The 18,590-nt window shown below is 35.5% G+C and overlaps 1 protein-coding gene across 1 annotated transcript in view; it reads left to right on the top strand.

The window, feature by feature from the left end:
- LOC104622936 (E3 ubiquitin-protein ligase MYCBP2-like) overlaps positions 1 to 18,590 on the top strand; it is a gene marked incomplete at its 5' end in the record, with an annotated part of 132,160 nt that overhangs the window by 77,249 nt on the left and 36,321 nt on the right. Inside the window, 7 exon segments of the mRNA XM_010289864.1 lie at positions 7,713 to 9,356; positions 10,760 to 10,929; positions 11,713 to 11,957; positions 12,653 to 12,820; positions 14,474 to 14,631; positions 15,062 to 15,258; positions 16,071 to 16,220. Coding sequence (XP_010288166.1) covers positions 7,713 to 9,356; positions 10,760 to 10,929; positions 11,713 to 11,957; positions 12,653 to 12,820; positions 14,474 to 14,631; positions 15,062 to 15,258; positions 16,071 to 16,220 — 2,732 coding nt within the window.

Genomic DNA, 18,590 nt, shown 5'->3' with positions numbered 1-18,590 from the left:
ACATACTTAGTTTTAGTTTCAAAGGATGTGCTCTGTCCTTAACTGCTTCCTGCAGTACAGTTAGATCTAAAAATTAAAATGAATGTTTATAGTCAGTAGCCGCTATATTTAAGGGTCTAATGATAATCTAATAGTTGAAAGACATTGTGCCAGCCTAGATTTCCATGGCTGCAGAGGTTGTATACTAAATACCGGTTTTAATTTAAAGTCTGCCTAAATAGCTTAGTCTACCACTTAACTTTCTGTTGTTCTTCAGATATCTGTCCTCCTGGGGAGAAATTTTACTTGGAAGCATGATTCTGAGGAAAGTTAGGATCATGCTGAATGTCCTCTAGAAGTACTTCTTTAATTTAGATTTTTATAATAAAAACAAATATGTTGGTCTGATTATAAAACATACTCTGTGCCAGTGACAGATTGTAGTTTTCTTTTAGAAGAGTTTGTACCTAGCTGTTTTTTCTGAGGAGTGGTTTCTGTGCTTGGGGTTTGGTTTGATTTCCAGCTTCATTTCAGGAAGAGAGAACGGGCTTATCACAACCTTTTATCTTCCAATACAGTGTCTGGTGACTTTTTTGCAAAAATACTACCATTTTGGGTGACCACTTTCTCAGATACAATGCTTGAAAAAATGAGAAGTGTCTCTGTTAGTCTCTTCACATCATAAATAGGTAAACTAGCAAGTGTCATGTGTGTTTTGTGATAGAATTTGTTACAGAAGGGATATAAAAAAAGAAGGGGGGACTGTGTTACTCAGTTTTGTGTTATTTGCTAGTAGTCTGTGAAGGGCTGATTGTTCTGTCCTACTTAATTCCTGTGGTAATTTTCACATATGGTCACACAGGGGAAAAACGCTGAGAGATTTTTTCTTTCTCACAGGGACAGACAAAATTAAGATGTTCTTGTCATGTATTTTAATTCCTTGTCAGTCTTTTATGCAGCTAAAAGTCAAAAAAAAAGCTAGAAGAGATTGACATAACATACCTGGTGTTCAGGAACAGCTATGTTGACTTGGAGTGTTACCAAGGATTTTTTTCCAGAAAGAGGATAAGTTTATGTATGTTTCTTCCTTGATTATTTCAACAAAACAGTCTGTAATTACTCCAGTCTGCATCTGCTTTCTTCTGAGAGGTTTATAAGACCATCAGTAACAGATTTGCTCAGGACAGCAACCTCCCATAGCTGCAAGATTATTACTGGTTGCTTGATTAATTTGTCTCTAAACTTTGTGAAAAGCACAGAAGATGTAAATTTCTGCTTGAGTAGGTGAAGTGTGGAAACCTAGAGGGTCAAGGGGAATCTTGTTTCTCAGCCTTCAGCAGTGTGTACTGGGTTATAAAACTCCTTAGACATGACAAGTCAGGGGAAATGGGATCTTGCCATGCTGTCCAGCATCAGTTATCAAAATTTCACAATTGGCTGTTGAACTCTCAACTTGGGGAGAGAAGTGTGTGACCTTGCAGTCACCAATGCTAGACCTTTATGCCACGTTTCCTCACATCTGAGTTGCTATTGCAAATGAAGAGATTGATACGCTGAAGAAGTTTGGACCCGCCTTGTTTGTCACATTCTCCCTCTTCCACTGCAGCCCTGGCAGCTCACTGAGCAGCTGCACAGCGCGGTGGCTGCTTCCTGACTCATCTCAGTCCAAGGCAGAAGCTGCAGTGCTGAGTTCAATACGTTCATAGTGTCCTGTCAGGCTGCTTCCTTACCAGTCCATACTGCAGAGCTGCATGCCAGCATATGGTCCCACCATATATGAGCAGCCCTTACCATTTGTGTCAGGAATTCCTTGATACATCCCTTCAGTATTGTGCTACCGCTTTCTTGGTTCATTTGTTTTTTAAGTGCTAGTTACAGAGCATTTAGAACTGCTGGCTTTGCCTGCAGTGCTTCCATCTGCATTTCCTAAACTGTAGAGGGGGCACAAAAGACCAGCACAAGTATGGAGCACATAAGCCCTTTTGGTAGTGTTTCAGTAAAATGAAGAGAGACAATATTCTTATTCAAGCACATTGATCTCTTCCATATTATGCTGAAAAGACTTAACTGTCATGCAAAGCAGTCAGACAGTATTGCTTTAATTGTTTTTCTTCAGATGCTGCGTATTGCTGAAGCATCATTCCTGTAAATTTGAGCTAATAAGTTAAATGGTTTCATACCCTAGACTTTACAGATTTCATAATCAAAGATATGTATGGAGCATACATTTGTTCAGATCAATCCAAAACCATCCTTGGGGGACTGGTGTGGTAAAGTTTGGAGGAAGACTACAAATTGTGTCAAGCTGTATTTTGGAAATAAATTTGGCTTATCACCTCTTCAAAAATTCTCGTTACTAATTACAAAATTACAGAAGCATCTTTATATACCCTTCTAGCACAGGAACGCTTCTTTCAATTAATGAACTTAAGCAGCTCAAGTGTTGGTGCTCCAAACCCTACCTTTGGGTAAAGAACATCGCTAATATTTTTCTTATGATACTAAGCTTCAGTTTTTGCTTTCATTCACTCACTGATTCCCCTACTGTAACAATAACTTAATACTTTTCTCCCTTTTTAATATTTAATATTCAAATGTTTGTTGACGTCAGTATTTTCTTTTACTCATGGGGAAAAAAAAAAAAAAGAGTCCTTGTCCAACTGTCACTATGGCATTTGGCATTTTCAGGATGTGAAAAAAGCTACATTGATTGCAGTACTTGAGGAAATTCAGCTAACAGGCATTGTGGCTTCCATGTGAGTAACAGCAAGCAAGAGAGGAATGCATTCTTTCTGAAGAGACATCCATTGCTTAGGCAGAAGGCTGAAGCATGTCAGTGTTTTGCTTCATCATGCAGAAAAGCAGTGGCATTTCAGAATAAACTTTAACTTACTGATACTTTCCCGAGACATTTTACCAGTTTGGTTTAGAGTTTGTTTAAAAAAGACTAATGTGGACCAGTTGGTGATATGTCATGCCTCCTGGATTGGTTTACCAGCATTCCCTCAGAGGAAGTAAGCATGGCTGTTAGAAGACTGCGTCCTGCCATAGGAATTGAACTGGCTCTTAGGTCTCCATATTGCATAGCTTTTCAAGCTGGAGCTACTTCCGTGTAGACGAAAGAGGGTGACTAAAGATACACTGACATATTTGAATGTGGTGTGAGACAGAGCTTGCCTACCTTGTATTTCAAGTGTTTGTGGTCTCTGAGGGTGATTAAAAAAGAAGGAATCCTAACCAAAAAGCTGGTTCCTGTGGCTGACCACTTAATCCTGGACAGACACTCGTTGCTTGCTGTTCAAGGCAGCAAGGAGATTATGTGGGAAGCTCATTCTCTTCGACCCACAGTCCTCTTGAAATGATTGAGAAATAGTACATTGTTCAACATAAACTAGTTTACAACATAATAAAATGTAAGTATTTTCAGGTATAGAATGAAAGAATGAAAAATGTGCATTTATGAAAGTGGATTTAGTAAAGATTGTCACTTAATTATTCATAGGGTGGAATGCTAGTGTATCAAATTGACATTTTTAGGATGACCTCTACTGCTACTTTGTGCTTCTAATGTGTTTTTCTGCGTTTTACCTTTAAAAATTGGTGGAATGACATCCTGTTACTCGGAAACTCTATAGTTAGTATTGGATCTCTCCAAATCATTTGTAGGTGTCAAAGTAGGTAATACTGTTCTTAAATCTATACTAATACTGGATTGAAAATAGAGATTATTTTCTTGTTTTAAAGAATGAAATTCTTACTTCGAACATGTGGACACCTTCTCATTGTAGAGTCTATAGAACTACAGCTCATTGCATAAGGTAGTGGTTTTAAGATATGTACAAGTGAGTAAACGTAGTACCAGACAAAAAGATGTCTTAAGCAATGCAGGAATTGAAGTCACTTATTTTCAATAGACTTATTTCTTCTTTACAAAAGGATCTGTCTAAAACAGAGTATCTTCTAACATACAAATTCTTTATAAAATTATTAATGCAGTAAGAATTTGACTTTTTTCTAAATGAAGGAATAGGAATTGGAATGAGAAGTAAAAACATTATAGAAAAGTAAAATGATAGACTTGAAACTAAAAGTCCCTGCAGTTATCTCGCCAAGTTTCATTTGGAGCTGTAACTCTAACAGATTTGGTGTCAGTAGACTCTCTACTGCAATTGTATTGGATTATATTAGAATTTAACTTTCTTTGCTTTCATGTCTATACTGTTTGATAGAAACTCTTCTACTGCTAGTTATGTCTCTTGATAGTATTGAGAGTCTACAGGTCATATGACATGCGTGAAGTTTTTCAAAACATTACATTATTGAGGTGCATTCAGATTTGAAAACAGATAGTTTTGATGAGTTTAATATATTTTTCTTCATTCTTTCCAGTGATTAGCGAGACTTTCCAACACAAACATGTAGGTGTTCTTTTGAGAAAATTAGAGAATGTGAGAATTGGTCATGTAGAAGGCTATATTGCAGTTTTAAATAATTCATCTCTGTATTTACAGATTAAAAGTTCACATTTCAAACCAGAGTTCAGTTCAAAACTAGATACTGCTGTTTTTTATAATAACCCATAAATCTCATTGGCAAGTCTACACATACTACTTTTTTAGATCCTAGAAACTAATACTGAACTTAAAGAAGGTCTTTTATTCTTTTAAAATTTAGATCAGGGAAAAGATCTTGAAGTAATTTTTTCTCATTTAAAACTAAGGTAGGAGTCTAAACAATGAATTCAGGATACTTAACAAAGGACATGCATATCGTTTGAAATGCTTGTTTTTATCTTTACTGCGTTTTCCGTTGAATCTGTGCTGCTTCTGTGCAACTGTTTTCCACTGTAGAAACTCCATCCTGCTGCCTTGCTTCTCGTGAGCGTATTTACAAAACTAGTGATGTAGCTGGGCCTGCCTCTGCTATTTCATCTCTCTGTCACAAACTGAAGGGTGGGTATGCATGCCAACATAGCAAGGTTATTCAGATTTTACATTCAAAATGTTTTTGGGCTTCTTTTTTTTTCTCCTTCCATTCATTTTCATTTCATTCGCTTCATAAATAATGTTTCAAAAATAAACGTTCTAGTTTAGCATTTGTTGGGAGCTTGTCTGATATAACTATTCAGTGTTGCCTTCCTTGAGTTGCAGCAACTTCATGATATGTGATCTAGCTATCTCTTGCTTTGTAAACAGAAAGGGGACTGTTAATCTAATCTAATAACACCTGTTTTCAAACAATAGGCAAATGAAATATGGAAGACAAGGGAAAAAATATATGAGTTTTGTTGTTTGTTTACAGATGAAGCAGTTTTGCTACATGACTCTGCAGTTTTTCGTTTTGGGGATTTCTTTTGTGCTGATAGTCTAGAATGCTAACTAGGATTATTTACCTTTGTTTTTGAAAGGCATAAGATATTTTCTATTGCTGGAGGCTACTGTTGAGCTATGCCTTTCATAAGCAGTTTTGTTCTAGAATGTTCTCCTGCTTGATATTCACTAGTCATGCATATGCTTTGAATTTGATTCATTGCTGTATGGCTTGCAGTGTTTTATGTTCTCTAAGACAACTATTGTCATCTTTTTCACTATTTTTTCCTTTATAAGGAATTCTGTAAAAGGTTCTATCTGAGTATTTTCTCATCTGGCAGACCTCAAATTAATTTTTTTTAATTTGTTTGTTTCTAGGAAAAGTGTGTATAAAGTAATTCTAATTTACATTTCTGAATTCATAGATCACAAAGTAGACATCTCAAAATAGCACATCAGTAGAACTGGTGAATAACTGAGCTGGCATGAGCAAAATTCTTGGACTGATATTTGAGAAATTTATTTTAGTTTTTTATTTTAGCAAGAACAATCATTTTATAAACCATGATGTACCGTGCTATTTCTTCCCTTCCTCTTCCCCCTCTCACCCACCAATAAATAAGAAATAAAATAAAAATAAGAAAAAATAATAAAGACAGATTAGACTCTCAAAATTGGTGGTAATGTTTGAGGTGTTGTCATTATATTCTACTGTTTACATTTGACGTATTGTTCCTGAATATAGACAAAATATTTCTTCTCTGCCTGGAGAAGTATGAACTTCTCCTATGTTCTGTGTCCTGGGAAACCAGGAGAGTACCCTAACCTTCAAGCTTGTTAATTACTCTGATATATGTATCCTTCACTTTTTTCCTGTTGATGTTTGTTTTATTATAAGCTACTTAAATATGGAGATAGCAAAATAATAATTGTTTCATAACCTGAGGAGACATCTGGGTTGCTAGACTTTGCTCCACAAAACACATTTGTTTCTGTATTGTGAGAGGTAACAGTAGGAAAAACTGAGATCACTCCATGCTTCTATGTATCTTCTAGCATAGGGATAAGGATTCATGATTGAGAACTGGAAGAAGTTGGCTCAGATCCCATAATGCAGAAGGAAGTAAACACAGATTTCCCACCTTCTAAATAGATACTGAAGGTACTGGATAAAAGATGACTGCCTATCCTCTCTGTTCCCATTAGAAATCAAGGTCCAAATTTGCAAATATTCTGTGATTAATTGAAACTTTATTTTTTTAACAAATAGTTGTTTCACCAAAAATGTGCCTAGAAAAGTGGAAAGAATTTTTTAGTGTCTGGAAGAGTAAAATAATCCAAAGCACTGTGACCCAATTCTACAAGCTTTACTAGGGAAACTTCCTCGTGTTTGACTAATGAAAACCCATTCAAATCAAAAGGACTTAACTATATGTTCAAGCCTTTGCAGTGTAATGCTTTGTGCAGGGACAGTTACATTTAACTCAAAACTGCTGCATTGCTTGCCAGTTATTTCAACGTTGCGTGTCTTAACTTTCAAAATACAGTTCTACCAGAGAGACTGCGTTCACAGAATTATTAGAAGCAGATTGCTTTAATGAACTACTTATTTGCATATACTTGTTTTGTATGTATTTATATTGTTACCCATAGTTTTTATAGTTTGTACATTAATATATGTACAAAGTTAATTTGCATAAAAACAATAAATTAGTCCATCAAAATAAGAGAACATCATAGACCAGAGATGATGGTTTAGCTTAGCAGTTCAGAAAGGTGGGGTTTTTTTTAGTTGAAGAAAGGAACATTGTTTAGTTTTTTTAACCATTTTTAGTTTTAGCAGAGTATTGGTAGTTTGCGGTCTTAAAATGGTGGATACCTGAGATGATCAACATGAATCATTTTAAGCATGTTTGTAAGCCTGTTACCCGATTTGCCTTATAGTTGTAAGTACTTCCTTAATTTCCTGACTTTTGAGCATTAAAGAAAATAAATTTGGTAATACATTTGATAGTCCTGCAAGTCCCTTGTTGCAGTCGGGCTGACACACACAGAAGTAATAAATATATATATAATAATCCCTGGTTTCTGTTGCAACTGTGGTAAACGTAATTAACTCCTGGCATTTTACCTAGGGATGTAAATTGTGCTTCGTTGACTAGTTTTTTGTGGAAACAGTGAACTGTGCCTTTTGATACCTCTATAGTGGTGTTTGCTCTGTAAATATTTCCTAACACTTGTTTGTATGTATCTTTGGGAGAAGAAATGCCTTGAAAATACTCCAGGGGAAAAAAATTCACTCTATATCTCCTCTCATTTTGATGTGAACAGAAGCATGTGTTTGATTTTTATCTTGTGTTCAGGTACTGTTTTGTATTATCACTGTCAAAATTTAATAATTTAATTATAAAATATACTAAACAGGTGACCGAATGAATTTCACAGGAGCTGCTAGACCAATTTCTCCAGCAGGAAAATCAGATATGTCATCAAAACACAGAGCTGACAGCAGGTCACCCAAGCTTGATGTGCGAATGAATAGAGCTGCTGCTGACCAGAAGAAACCTAGGAATACAGAAGGTTTATCTGCCAGTGAGTCTCTTATGTTGAAATCAGATGCTGCAAAATTGCGGTCAGACTCTCACAGCAGGTCTTTGTCTCCAAATCATAACACTTTGCAAACACTAAAAACTGATGGAAGAACAACTACTGGTCTGAGAGCTGAATCTCCAGGGCCAGGAACCCGGTCGTCTTCTCCAAAGACAAAGACACTTACAGCCGTTAGATCTGGTGCTAGTTCTCCACGATCCTCATCACCTCATGACAAAACTCTACCTCAGAAAGCTTCGTCCCCTGTAAAAACAAAGCTTGATCCTCCCCGAGAACGCTCCAAATCAGATTCTTACACATTAGATCCAGACACACTTCGCAAAAAGAAAGTACCGCTAACAGAACCCTTAAGGGGGAGGTCCACTTCACCCAAATCAAAAATTATTGCAAAAGATGGAAAACCTGTTACAGAAACTGAAAACAGAGCTCCTTCCCCTCATGTTGTACAAGAAAATCTTCACAGTGAAGTAGTTGAAGTATGTACTTCAAGTACTTTAAAGACTAACAGCATTACAGATAGCACCTGTGAAGACAACACAGAATTCAGAAGTCTGGACGATGGTTCGAATAAAGTTCATTTCAGCATAGGAAAAGCACCACTGAAAGACGAGCAAGACATGAGAGCATCTCCGAAAGTGAGCCGTAAATGTGCTGGTAGGCACACAAGACCGAAAAAGGAAAAATCCAGCTTTCTTTTCAAAGGAGATGGCTCCAAGCCTGTAGAGCCTGCCAAGCAAGCAATGTCACCTTCCGTTGCAGAATGTGCTAGAGCTGTATTTGCTGCATTTCTTTGGCATGAAGGAATAGTTCATGATGCTATGGCTTGTTCATCTTTTCTGAAGTTTAATCCAGAACTGTCCAAAGAGCATGCACCAATACGAAGTAGTCTTACTCAACAACCTGCAGAGGAAAAAGAAACCAAGTTGAAAAATAGACATTCATTGGAAATATCATCTGCTCTTAACATGTTCAACATCTCACCTCATGGACCAGATATATCTAAAATGGGTAGCATCAATAAAAACAAAGTCCTCTCAATGTTGAAAGAACCACCTCTGCATGAAAAGTGTGAGGATGGAAAAACTGAAACTACCTCCTTTGAAACATCCAGTCATCACACGATGAAATCCAAGTCTCCTCTTCCATTAACACTGCAGCACTTGGTAGCTTTCTGGGAAGATATTTCTTTAGCAACTATTAAAGCAGCTTCCCAAAACATGATTTTTCCAAGTCCTGGTTCGTGTGCAGTGCTAAAGAAGAAGGAAAGTGACAAAGATAACAAGAAAACCAAAAAAGAGAAAAAGAAAAAAGAAAAGGTTGAGGCTAGGCCAAGGGGAAATCTGTTTGGTGAAATGGCCCAGCTTGCTGTGGGAGGACCTGAAAAAGACACTATCTGTGAGTTGTGTGGAGAATCCCATCCATATCCAGTGACTTACCACATGAGACAAGCTCATCCAGGTAAGATATTTTTCTTCCCATATACATCTCTAAAATATATTACACACAGACATTTTGGTAGTTACTGTTGTGAAAACAAGTCAGGCTGCCTTGTCTAACATTTCAACACAGTTCACTATATAAGCTGAATTAAAACTTACAAACACTTCCTTACAAATTATTTACACGCTTGTGTAAGTAATTTTAAGTAGTTATGGATCTGAGCTCTCAAAGATGAAGAAGAAAGTTGTTTGAAACAAAGCCAAAACAATCAGCTGACTTTACAGTAGCTCTTCAGAAACATGCCATTTGTTACACTTTAGGACTTCAAACTATCCTGAAAATTGGAAATAAAATTAAAAATATGAGATTGGTTATTTCGAGTTTCTGTGTTGCCAAAAGTTTTCTATTACTATTCTACTGTGAATAGTAGGTAACTTTTATTAGGTAACTTTTTTAGTTAGGTAACTTTTATTAGTAGGTAACTGTTTCAGCACTGGGTATCAGTGACTTACTTTTTTTGGTTTAAAATATATCTTGAAAAAAAAAATCCTGTTCAAGTCTGTAGACAATCTGTATTGTAAAATATAATAAAATACTGTAAAATATATATTTATAATATAGTTTGCAATATATAAAATATATAAAACATAACCATAAAATATAGTGATGTGGGTCCCTGAATTTTTTTCAGAGGTTTGTTTAATTTTAGGAAAATGACATAAGTCAGTGCTAGCTAGGTATTATCTTAGCTAGTCAACTGAGTTCAAAAGATACATAAGTTGTATTTTCTTTAGAAAAGAGTTTATAATAGAAGGTATTAGCTACAATATAGCTAGAAATAAGTAGCCTTGTTAAAGACAAAATTATTGCTGTGTTTTCTAGCTTGTAAATATCACTAATTGCTTTGCTAGTTAGTGAAGTTCAGGCTGATGTTGTATGCATTCATCTTCACTGTATGCAAAGTTAAAGCAAAATTAAGAGGCCTTGTTATTCAGCACTCATCAATGCCCTCAATCTTTCTAAGAAAAAGTAATCAGCAAAGGAATGCACTTCAACAAGTCTTAGAAGGGAATGGACAGGGAGTAGGTTTTTTTATGTTTGTTAAATAGTAGGTAATTTCAGCTAACATACAATGCTGACCTTACTGTCACTTAGCTGTCTGATTAGGGAGCTGTTGACGCTTTGCACAAGTTCATAACAAAAACTGGAAAACTTCAGTGCATTTGGATTCTTTGGATACTGGTGGGACATATGAACATGCTCCTTTTTTTTTATTTAGTTTAGGGATACAGAAAAGGAGAAAATTAGGCCAGGAAAAGACAACCGTCTTCCCCTTCTCCATCCCTCTTTTACTGTAATAAATAATATAATAATAACCCTTCTTTTGAATTAACTTTTCTTCATCTTTTTCACCAATGTAGGTTGTGGCCGTTATGCAGGTGGCCAAGGTTATAATAGTATTGGTCACTTTTGTGGAGGATGGGCTGGTAACTGTGGCGACGGTGGTATTGGAGGAAGCACTTGGTATTTGGTTTGCGATCGATGCAGAGAAAAATATCTCCGTGAAAAGCAAGCAGCAGCAAGAGAGAAGGTATTTTCATCTGTTTCTCGTACAGCTCTTTGTCTGTTTAATAGTACTGTGATCACAACATGAAAATAAGGTAGGGCCAGTTTAAAAAATTTGAAATTTCAGAATTTTGGAAGGTTTTGGAATGTCCACTTATTTCACTGATAGGTTTAAAATAATAAGACAGAAGCTTTGCTGATTGCTTCAGACAGTAGTGTTTTCAAGTTTGTAAAATAACTTTATTTTTTTATTCTAATACAACGGCAGCATTGAATGTAGTACCTAATTTTTTACAAGTATGTCAGTTTATTTAACTTTGAATTCTGTTTTATTTGTTTACTGAAATGAGTACTGTATTAGCTTCATATGTTTATAGTTTCTCTGATGATCTTAATCATCCAGATCATTGGATACAGATGTGAAACACTGGGCAAACTAGAGCAATTTTTAATGGGAATAGTACAAAAGGTGTTCTTATATTGGTCTGCCATGACCAATTTCAAATTCTTGCTTAAAGTATACAAATATGTTCAGGTTTTAAGATAAGCAGAACAATGCTAATTTAACTTCATTTCTGAAACTAAATTTGTTGAAACTTTTTGCACAAAAAAATTTGTCCTGAGGCAAACATCAAAACTGTCAGCTGTTTAGTAAAAGTTTCCAAAGTTATGAACATAATAGAAGGGCCATTTTGTAATAGAAAACATTTTGTAACAGGAAGAATCAAGCAACTTTAGTATAAGTGATGTTACCAGCTTTTCCTGTGATGAAGTGTAATTTAAATATACCTTTTTTTAATTTCTCTAGATTAAACAATCTAGGAGAAAACCAATGCAAGTTAAGACTCCTCGTGCCTTGCCAACTATGGAAGCTCATCAAGTGATAAAAGCCAATGCACTCTATTTACTGTCACTGAGTAGTGCTGCTGAGCCTAGTATCCTTTGCTATCATCCTGCAAAAGCATTCCAATCTCAACTTCCCAGTGTCAAAGAAGGAATTTCTGAAGACTTTCCCATTAAAATGCCATGTCTCTATCTACAGACTTTAGCAAGGTAATTAAAGGAAGTTTATGAACATTGATTTTAATACTCATCTATTCATACTGTTGGATAGAAATGTGCATATAAACTGAACTAAAACTTACATAGAAAAAATACATATTTTCCTACTTCTTTATGATCTTTGTTCTTCTTTCTCTTCCGTTTCCATAATCTTGTTCTATTTCTTGGATTATATTTGTTCCAAGGGTCAAATATACCCTGAGTAGCTTTTGGATGCTAAATATTTTTTAACAGCAGTTTTGTTTCTGTCCAAAGAATTTAGAATTTCATAAAGAGTTTAAATTAATGTGTTAGTAGCAGACATATGTGCTACTTTTCTCTCTTCACAGATAAAAATAGTAAGAAGGAAACCAAAAGACTTATTCTTACTTGGTATTTTGAAGTAGATTTCACTGTAGTGTCTCATGTTTATGATGGAAAGACATTTGGGCCTAAAATATGTCATGGAAATACCTAATTAAAATACTAAAAGATAGCAAAGGATGATCCCCTCTCCCTGTTGGTTGAAAATGCCATTGTATTTTCCACTAACACCTGTAAATCGCAACCAGCTTAAGTGCATTAGGTGAGGAGTTAATGAGTAGTGTTGGCTGATTAAAAGTATTGGCAAAGGACTTTTGTGTATGTGTGTGTGTTTCTGGAATTTGTAATCCTTAATCTTAATTTTAAAATCTAATTTGATGTAGGCATCATCATGAAAATTTTGTTGGGTACCAGGATGACAACCTTTTCCAGGATGAAATGAGGTACCTGCGCTCAACTTCAGTACCTGCACCGTACATCTCGGTTACTCCTGATGCAAGCCCTAATGTCTTTGAAGAGCCAGAGAGCAACATGAAATCTATGCCCCCAAGGTACTTCTGTGTAATTCTAGGTACTACATACAAATGCTAGAGCATTAGCATAACACCAATTAAAAAGAAAACATTACTGTAGTTAAGTAGCTAAAGTATCAGATCAGCCCAGATCAGTCTCTGAAATGGCAGCAAAAAAGCCAAAAACAAATGAAGCTGTAGTTAGAAAAACAGCTTCAGTGAATTATGGCATATCAGGTATATTTTCAGCCATTAGTTCACAGATCAGATTTTAAACTTTTAACTAGTGCAAACCAATTGCTTCTCTCCAGAAAGGTCTTGGGTTTACAACTAAAATATGAAAAAAAGTTTTTTCAGAAATTGATAAGAACTCTTAGCATACTTCAGGGAAATTTATCCATAGTCCTTACTCTAGGCCTGCTTATTTCCCTGTAGAGGCAAATACGATTTTTTCAGAATCTCCAGAACTGCAGAAGTGATGTAAAGAGCAATGGCCCAAGGTCCATTCACTGTTACAAACTCCTTGAGAATGTATTTCTGTGCTTTAACACAACTGACTGTAGTGCAGATTAACAGCCTTTTTGAGAGAAAGTACCTGTAATCCTCCTTTCAGGATTTCATTCTGAAGGGAAGTTTGAACAGGAGGGAATTTCATTACCAAATTTTTTCCAAAGCAAATGTTGATGCTTCTTTCTGTGGGGAGTTAAAATGTCACTGAAGAAATGATAACTTAATGCTATGTAAAAGCAAGAGTGCTAGATGGTTTCTGTCAGGTTAAGCCAGTTTCATATCTCACTAAGCTTACTGTGATCCAATTCATGCAATTACAGAATTTTTTGTTTTGCCAGGGAAAAAGGGCTCTTACTATTACTTAACAATATTCCAGAATCAACTTAGATGCTCGGTGTTTTCAGATGTCAAACAGTAATTCCTCATATTATAATGAGGATGTAATGAAGGGAAAACTTGCTTTTAATCTGTTTTTATTTCAATCTGTTATATTTTATACTGACTGCAAAAACAGTTTATTGGAATACTACAATCTACAATGTAGTCTTTTCAGAAATAGAACTTTTCTAACAAAACTCCTTAAGAGTGCATCGTATTGGTATATTCCTTTATTAAAACTGTGGACACCATGGTCTCCTGAGGCCTATAGGGACAGCATAAGCTGGGAATTCTTCTGCAGACTGTAAGAAGTCCACTGAAGGTAAGGAGTAAAACATGTCAGAGGCATAGCCATAGCAATTGAAAATTGGCTTTAAGGCTAACGTTGTTAGAAACTTACACTTCACATAAAGTTCTAAATTTCAGTTGGCTTGCATATTAAAAATTCACTCCATAGATATTTTCACATGCATTCTCAGGGCAGATTTGGTCTGAAACTTCAATTCAGGCATGATCTGAATGTTGGTATTCTCTATAAAAAATACCTAAATTCTTGGAATTTACCATGTACATCATTACATTTGTTTATAAAGCACTTGCATGCTTTTTCACCATGTGTATTTCTAATAGGTGTTCCTTCTTTTCCAGCATTTAAACAGTTATTAGGTACATAAGACAAACTTTCATGCAATAGTAGCATTGTCATTATGAAATGCATGTTTCTTTTTAATATTTATGTATAATTCAAGTATATTCTATATATTTGTTAATGGGTCTGTAACAACTTCACTGATTTCTTTGTAGTTTGGAAACCAGTCCAATAACAGATACAGATCTTGCGAAGCGTACAGTCTTTCAAAGATCATATTCAGTTGTTGCATCAGAGTATGACAAACAGCACTCAATTTTGCCAGCACGGGTAAAGGCAATCCCGAGGAGACGAGTCAACAGTGGAGATGCGGGTAAGAGCACAGGCATCAGAAGCAGTAAAAACATATTCAAGGATATGGCATTGGATTTGCTGTTCTTGGAAACTGTAGACAAATACAATTTTTTATAGATACATGTAATGGCTTTTATTTCTATTTATTAACAAACATTAGCTGTTTGTTAATCCGCATAGGATTAGCCTAAGAACAGCTCAGGAATTATTGCAGTTCTGAAATTTGTGGTGCATCTTTTGTGCCTGATTTAAAAGTTGAAGTGGTATTTTCTTTCTCACTTGAAGCATCAGTTTTTCTACATTGCTTTTTTTAATGCATTTTTCTCAGACAAAATGAACAAAAATATAAATTCTAAAATTGCTCTACTGCTTTTTATTTTTACTGTGGCTATAAAATTAAAATGCACGAAGAATCTAATGTATGCATTTTTTATGCTTTTGTATAGAAGTGGGGTCCTCTCTCCTGAGACATCCATCTCCTGAACTTTCTCGGTTAATCTCCGCCCACAGCTCTCTTTCCAAAGGAGAGAGAAATTTCCAGTGGCCAGTATTGGCATTTGTAATCCAGCATCATGATCTGGAAGGACTTGAAATAGCAATGAAACAAGCCTTACGGAAATCTGCTTGCCGAGTCTTTGCAATGGAGGTATTAATGTACTACTGGATCTTCTATGATTAAAATAAGACATTTGTAAATTCTATCTCAGAATTTTTGTGTAGATTTAAAAACAAAAAAATAGATTAAAAAACAAATGTGATGTGCAGGAAAACTATTCTAAAAATTCACTTGTTTTTGATAAAAGAATATTAAGGCTGAAAAAATCTATCATACAAATATTGTTTTCTCCTCACATTCTCTGCATCTTCCTGGTCTTAATTCCCATTCTTTTTTCAAATCTTGGTCTGATAATTCTTTCTTTAGAATTGTTTTGGTGCTGATAATAGAACATCAGCATGCAGAAGTATTGCAGCTTTTAGAAGAACATAAGAATGTTACAATATTTAAAAACCTTTCTTCCCCACTATGTTGATTTTTTTGGAAGTGGCTGAATTGTTTGTATTAATTCAGTCAATGGCAGAGACCAAACAAGGAAACCAAATCTCAGCTTACAGAGTTTTAAATTAAAATGCATCTTCACTTTGTTAACCAATTTGAATAGTAAGCAGTAATAATCTCTGAAAATACATAAGAATTTTCCTTTTTCATCCTTAAAGTTACTTTCACATAACTTATTTTTGTATATGGTGTTTGTGAATTAGTTTATGTCCATTGTAATATATTTGTCATTTTAATAAACTGTTCTAGCTACAGAAAAACGTGTTTTACTCGAAGACTCTGCATTATTATTTACCTGCCCAAAAGCAACAGTGCATCTCGTTACATAAATGGTTTAAGAGATGGTTTTACTCCAGGTTTGCTTAACCAATTGATCGCTCTTTCTGTGTCTTTTGTTTTAGGCTTTTAACTGGCTTCTTTGTAATGTCATTCAAACAACTTCTCTTCATGATATTTTATGGCATTTTGTGGCTTCCTTGACTCCTGCACCTGTAGAGCCTGAAGAAGAGGAGGATGAAGAAAATAAATCAAATAAAGAAAATGCAGAACAAGTATGTGAAGTTCAGCATTCCTTTCATAAATACAGTATCTCCTACAGTATCAATTTAGAATACTTTTAATATGTGTAAAAAGGATCCTTAGTCCTCTCTCTGTGAAACAAAACCTTAATTATGGAATGAAAATGTAATTAGTCTTACATTGTACTTGAACTCTTTTAATAGGTAAATTTTTCTTCTAAAATCATGAAACTTTGGTTGGTGATGACTTCCACTCTTTTCATGTATTTTTAATGAGTGTTCAGAGGAAAGTCGGGGCGGGGGGCAAGGGGGCACAATACATTTCTAATCCAGCAACAAAAAAGAAATTACTGTTTGCTTTTTATTCTTCCTTTGCCACCCAAAAAGAAGAGAGAAAAGAGAACATTTTTTTTTATGTTTTTGTTCAGTCTGCTGTGTCTTTCAGTGCTTTAACAAAATTCTATATTTAATTCTGAAAATCTATAGTTAATGTAAGTAAGTATATATAAATAATTACATAGGTAATTTTATATATGTAATTGTATATTGTTCATTTAGTGATTTAAGAAAAATCTATAATTAGTTGTGAAACTCTAGCATGTAAAATGGTATAGTCTAACATACCACTCTTCCAAAAGGTATCATCATACAATCTCTTCTAGATTTAGCTCTGACTGAAAACACCATATCCACCATGAATAGCTCAAGAGGTCATGCTAGTGCTGTTAGTAAGTCAGGGTAACTTTTATCACTTCAAACCTAACTCAACTTTGAAATGAGAAGTTCTGAAATGAGTCTTTTCAGCATTGCAGCCCTGGTATATTGCTACAGCTGTTTTCAAAGCAAATGGAGCCTCCTCCTAAATTTTATGTGGGATATCAACTTTTCCATGTTACTGTATCAACATGCAGGTTTATAATTCTACTTACTTAAGTGTGCCAAGTTCTTGTATGTGTATAGTAAGGCTGACCTGCAGTAGCCTTCTGTGTATTATATTCTGAATCCTGGTCCTGTGCTTGGCTCCAACAATTTTCTGCCTTGTAATGATTCCGGCTGCAATGTAGAGAGAGGCAAATGTGTTCCCACCAGTCCTTATGCTGGTCAGCCACCAAAATTAGAACCTTTGCTGTATAAAAGAATAAACAAATACTGTCTTAGTTATAGTTCAGATAATTACTGACTGAAAGGTCAAAGACATTAGAAAGAAATGTTAAAATGTGCCACTTCTGCTCTAGTGGGAATGCTGCTTCTCCTTTGATATAAGGGGGCGGGGGGGGGCATTAAAAAATTCCCCTGGGTCACTTGGCTAGAATGCATAATTTTATGTCATACAAGAAACTGGCAACAGTTTTCAGCTAATTGTTAAATATCAGTCAGGAGATGTATATTCAAATCACAACATCTTCTTCCAATAGTCTGATCATATGATAAAAATACCCATGTAAATATACACACAGATGTAATAAAAACGAGGCAGTATGGTGCTTTTCTACAACTGGGATTCATTTCCTTATGTGAAATATTTTTACATATTCTTTTAACATACTGGGAGAGGGTTAAGAAATCCCAGTGATGAATTCTCTAAAATGAAGGATGGGGACCTAGAACTATAAATGGTTTAACCCATGAGGTGTAGGTTCAAGGGCAATGTCCTTGCTAAAGCAAAACAAAAGCAAGAATTACTAAGCTGCAGAGGAGATGGGGGAGCAGGATGCTATCTGTGTAGATAGGATCCCTGGGAAATGGAATACCTAGGCTTTGACCTTTGTCTGAATAATTGATTATATTTAGTGTAGAGTTCAATCTCATGCTTCCTACTTCATACACTGAGTACACTTTACCACATTACACCCTCCAGGAAAATGCAGACGAATGTCTGGTTTGATGATTCTTGTCTAGGTAAGCATGTGCCTAAAATTAATTTCAAATAATACCATAGCATTTCTAGGCATTCAAGCTGTTGAGATCCATGGGAAAGCTGAATATACATAGACAACTTAATGGGCTTAAAATAATACATTTGAATCTGGCTTTGGACATCAGTATGTTGGGGATATACAGCTGGGTTCCATGGTTCAAGCAGGATCAGATTTTCTTTTAAAAAGGCAGCAGAGGAAATGGTTTGTATCTGTCATAGATGAGCTTTTCCCTGCCTTCTGAAATAGGATATTGTGATCAGAACCTCCTTCTCTTTCTCTGCTACTCTTCCCCATAACACATCTTGCTGGCCCCCACCCTTTTTGGTCCTCTGCCACTGCCTTTGTACCCACTGCCCAGTGGAACTTTGCACCCAACGCACAGCCGTTCTGATACCAACACATGGTAACTAAGAATCATTCTTTTTACAGCTGTAATGAAATAAAGCAGCTGATAGCCTTAGCTTAATTAGCAAGTTTGTTATGG

Source organism: Phaethon lepturus, unplaced genomic scaffold (genome assembly GCF_000687285.1).
Source record: "Phaethon lepturus isolate BGI_N335 unplaced genomic scaffold, ASM68728v1 scaffold1486, whole genome shotgun sequence".
NCBI lineage: Eukaryota > Metazoa > Chordata > Aves > Phaethontiformes > Phaethontidae > Phaethon > Phaethon lepturus.
Note: the sequence above shows the minus strand (reverse complement) of the source record. Positions and strands in the feature narration are given on the sequence as shown.